At 34.6% G+C, this 4,808-nt stretch overlaps 1 protein-coding gene across 1 annotated transcript; it reads right to left on the reverse strand.

Annotated features, from left to right (window-relative positions):
- Positions 1-660: 660 nt before the first annotated feature.
- On the reverse strand, positions 661-3,291 carry LOC113324729 (zinc finger BED domain-containing protein RICESLEEPER 2-like). Its single transcript, XM_026573019.1, has 5 exons — positions 2,935-3,291; positions 2,712-2,847; positions 1,911-2,051; positions 1,407-1,773; positions 661-1,222 (listed from the first exon to the last, which is right to left on the reverse strand). Exons 1-5 carry the CDS (start codon positions 3,289-3,291, stop codon positions 661-663), a joined length of 1,563 nt encoding a protein of 520 aa, XP_026428804.1.
- Between the last annotated feature and the right edge of the window lie 1,517 nt (positions 3,292-4,808).

The raw sequence follows: 4,808 nt of genomic DNA on the forward strand, positions 1-4,808 counted from the left end.
AAGAACTTACTTCGCCATCCTCCACAGCCCCATCCTCCACTGCACCAAGTTCAAATATTAATACATCTTCTTCAATAATCCCATTGTCCTCATCCCAATCTTCTTTTCCTACATGGATTAAAAACAATCAAAGTTATTTCCGAAATTTAGAAATTAGACTAAATGAAATATTATCGACTTACGCGGCGCCACTTAAGCAGGCATACTTACCAACTCCATGGTCCCAATCACGAGTTGTTATCACCGCCTCAGCATTTTCAGGTAATAAGAAACTACGAAATCGATCAATTACCCTACCACCAATGCTAAATGCAGATTTCGATGCGACGGTTGAAATAGGAATTGACAAGGTATCCCCTGCCATTCTTGAAAGTACTGGAAATCGTTGATCTTGGCCTTTCCAATACATTAGGATGTCGAATGGGACATTTCGTTGACATCCATGTTTCTCACTAAAATAGAGATCTAACTTTGACAAGTCGGATTGCAGATCACCACCATTTTCCTGTGCTGCAGCATATTCCTGCATGAAACAAGGAAGAAGTTAGAAATGAGTACAAGGAAGAACATCGCAGATTCAAAAATGCACTTGGTTAAAACACAAAATAATACAAGACCACATATACTTCATAAATAAGCTTTAAAATTACCTGGAACCACTCACTTCCTTGATGGGCAAAAATTCCCACCAGTTTGAATATCCAAATTATGAGTTCCAGTTCCATAAGCTCTTGAAAAAATGTAATACTCATTATAAAGTTTTTTCATAGTTTCACGCACAGCTTCAACTTTACTTTCTAATTCTCTTACATCAGGATACATTTTGGAGTAAGCAAAGTTTAGATATTGCAGTTTACATCCGGGATCTAACACAAGTGCCATAGCCAATATAGGACTCAAGTTTGTCCAATAACTGTCAAATTTTTGTTGCATCTCTTTTACCATGTCTCTAATGAATTCAATTTCATTTGTGCTTTCTTTTTTTAGTAATACCTGAACTTGACAGACTCCTTCAAAATATAGATTGGAAGTAGGATACTTACTACCAGAAAATAAAGTTGTAAGATCATAAAACGTCTTGAGAAACTTTGTGACAACGTCAATTTGCTCCCATTCTTCATCATTTGGACAGTGTTTATAGTCTGGATCCACCTCCTTCAAATGAGAGAAAACACCTCTATACACAAGACAACTGTCTAACATGAGATAAGTTGAATTCCACCTGTATAAAACAACATTCAGTGAGTGAATTCCACTGAATACAACATTCAGTGAGTATATTATAAAACAAAAGAAAAGTGGGTATATTCCACCTGTATAAAACAACATTCAGTAATTTCAGTGAGCATATTATTAACATTAATACAATTTTCTAACTGTCTAACAAAAGAAAAATAGAAACCCACCTTGTTTTAACATCTTGGCGAATACCCCTTCCTATTCCAGACATTCCTAAAGCATCAACAATGTCCAAGAATTTTTGTTTTCTTACTTGGGACTTTTTAAGGGACTTCACTGACTTTCTTATCTTGAGCACATATGGATCAATCTTCACAAGTCCATCTTTAACAATAAGATCTAAGATATGAGCACAACAACGCACATGAAAGTATTTTCCCTTGTTAAAAAGGATCTTCTTTGCAACAAGTCTGCTCTGCATAATTCTAGCACAAACTCCGTTATTTGCTGCATTATCCAAGGTGATGTTGGATACTTTGTGTTCAATTCCCCAATTTTCTATTATTGCAAATAGCTTGGCAGATAGGTTTTCACCTGGAAAGGGGAAAAGTTAAACTCCCAATTAAGTAATTCACCTGTATGAGGTGGTGGAAGATCACAAGACTCAAGTAAAATATAAATACACATGCACATAAAATAAAACATCTCAAGACTCAAGTACTTCACCTCACCTGTATGAGGTGGTGGAAGTTCACAAAAATTCAGAAGATACTTCTTTAACTCCCAATTTTGATCAAGAAAGTGCATAGTTAAGCTTATATACCCTGTAGTCGTGACAGAAGTCCACATGTCTGATGTTAGACACATCCTACCTGTAAGGATAAGTCATACACATCAACAAATATTATCATAATCAGTAAGATGCTAAAGTCTGGGTCTCAATGAAAATTTTACATCAATATTATCATAATCAGTTAGACACATCCTACACATTAGAATCAGCAAGATGCTAAAGAAATAATAAATAAACCCCGACACACTCAAATCACCGTAACTAACTTTAACTACCGAATAAACTACTCAGATTGGACACTGCTTGTAAAGCATCCTTTCATTAACAAGCTCATCGGAGTTGTTCATGCCAAACATAGGCAGTTGACTAATTTCAGATAATGATCAATTCATATCATATAATCAATCAGTTCCATCTAAAGAACCAACATGGAATTCCAAAAACATTTCTACTAACCAATTTTATGGAATTGAAAAAACAAAAACAGTCGAACGAGATATAATAACAAATCACGAAACAGATCATAGGAAGGATTTATAGAGGGTGAATTAGCAACATAAGAAATCTCATGGATTAAGAGACAGAACAAACAAAAAAATAGGAAACAGAGGCATGCAAGGCCGAGGAAATTTTTTGATAACTAATATGATCGGAATAAGGTCGACATAAATTTATGGGTGAATTTAACCTATGAAAATGAAATAAAAATAAATTAAAAACAGTAAATTTTGGATCATACCTGGAGCAGGTTTCAATATGTTTCGAATACCTTCTTTTCGTGTTTTATGTTTTTTGACAACATCAGCTTTCCCAGTGTTCCTTGATATTGGTTTAGCATCCTCATTTAGATAAGCACATAAATCCCTAAATTCTTTCTACTCCACCAACGAAAATGGTACATTTCTTGCAATGAGTAATGCTAATACAAGATCCCGAAATTTCATCTGATCAACTTTGCATACGCGGGAAGACAACAGGCCATTCTTTGCAGATAACATCATCTGCCCTATGTCTTTAGACTGACGCTCAGGGCAGACATGCCTTCTCATAGATGAGGTTCCACCTTTTTGACTATCATATTTATATGATGCATTACAAGCCTTACACACTCCATTCTTTTTTCCATCTTTATTTACAACAAGATTAAAAAATTCCCAAACATCAGATCTAAGTCTAGATTTCTTTTCACTTGAAAAAGGTTTAGGTTCACAACCAACAGTTGCAGAGACATTCACAGAATCTACCATCTCAACATCGTCATCCTCATTGTCACTAATCATAACATCATTAATATGATCTTGTTCTTGTACACTTGACATCCTAGAATATGGAGCCACAAAGAATAGGTCAAAGACTCAAAAATCAGTACATAAGTACATTACTTTACTTACTTGTAGGAAATAAAAGAAGCAGATTACAATAAGTTACATGCATTATGCCTAATGGTGAGCATAAGAACAAGCATTTACTTTCACAAACCCTCACCCCTCTCATATCTTAATTAAAGAAAGCAAGTCAGAACAATTGAAATCAATTAAAGTGTAACATTTGAAAAACGTTCAACTTTCAACTTCACAACAACATGTCAACAACACCTGTTGTCTTGATTTCAGCTCAATCTAAATTATACACAACCAGGCTAACTCTAATTTCATTTTCAACGAATCAAGAATGTGCAAAACACAATAGATCAAAATAAACCCGAATCACAAGATTTAAAAGAACCATACACAGTTCCAAATTCCATTCCATATAAAGTATAAACTCAATTCTTAGCTTGTCATTCATCATAATGTTATGCAGCTTGTCATTCATCATAATTCCTTTTTCGTAATGTTATGCAGCTTGTCATTCATCATAATTCCTGCACTAACTACTAACTACTAGCTCAGTGTTTCAAAAGCAAAATGCAAAAGCAAAAATACAAAAACCCTTCATTTCTACTATGAGATATTTATAGATTTTGTAATATGATATATATAATGTACAAAGAGAAATCATATGTAAATTTCATTCATCATCTTCCACCAAGTAATACAAGTATACAACACTCCAAAAAAGAAAAAAAAAGGTAGATGTGTGGACACTTACGCTGGTATAGTCGTGTTGTTTGCTGCGATAACCTCGGTGTTCCGCACTACCTGACTGATCTACAGTTCCACACAGTCCTTTGAAGGGGATTCCAAGTTGTCCAAATAAGAACCAAAACCAGAATCAGGATTCTGAACAAACATACAATAAGTCAATAACCCAAGTTGTATCTCATGATTCTCAATTTCTCATCAAAATCAGATAACCCAATTAAAATTTAAAACCTAAATCAGTGATCATCTCAAAAGATTCAAAAGAACACAGATCTATAAATACACAACACTAACTATCAAACAAAGTAAAACCCACTTCTGAAAACACTAGATAACAAACATTTGAACATCAAACGATCAAACCCCGTACCATGCATGAATGATATATGATTAAAATGAACAAAAAAGCAATAAAGTGACATACAAACATCAAAATCACCGAATTTACTTACTTGCTGCTAGTCGCTAACCACTGTTGTTGTCGTTAATTGTAAATATCGAAAAACAAGAAGAAGAAGATGAAATATATCATGAGAAGAGAAGTAGAGAACTGAAGAACTGCTGCTGCAGAGGGAGGAAAGAACAGAAAAAGAAAAGAAAAGATTAGATTTTTTTAGGGTTTTTTCTTTTTATACCTAGGGATAGGAGAGGAGACAGTGAGACACGTATATATGGGAGGGGCACGTGTCATATGAATAGGAATTACGGGTTTACGGTTTTTACCCGCGGATACACAGGACGGGTCGGGTTTA

This window comes from Papaver somniferum, chromosome 11, assembly GCF_003573695.1.
Source record: "Papaver somniferum cultivar HN1 chromosome 11, ASM357369v1, whole genome shotgun sequence".
In the NCBI taxonomy this organism is placed as follows: domain Eukaryota; kingdom Viridiplantae; phylum Streptophyta; class Magnoliopsida; order Ranunculales; family Papaveraceae; genus Papaver; species Papaver somniferum.

Excerpts from the sequence above, each read along its gene's own strand:
- LOC113324729 (XM_026573019.1), bottom strand. The coding sequence starts at position 3,291 with ATGTCAAGTGTACAAGAACAAGATCATATTAATGATGTTATGATTAGT. Across the intron at positions 1,774-1,910 it reads ACTTCCACCACCTCATACAG|GTGAAAACCTATCTGCCAAG; the intron begins GTGAGGTGAAGT and ends TCCCCTTTCCAG. Across the intron at positions 1,223-1,406 it reads CGCCAAGATGTTAAAACAAG|GTGGAATTCAACTTATCTCA; the intron begins GTGGGTTTCTAT and ends TGTTTTATACAG.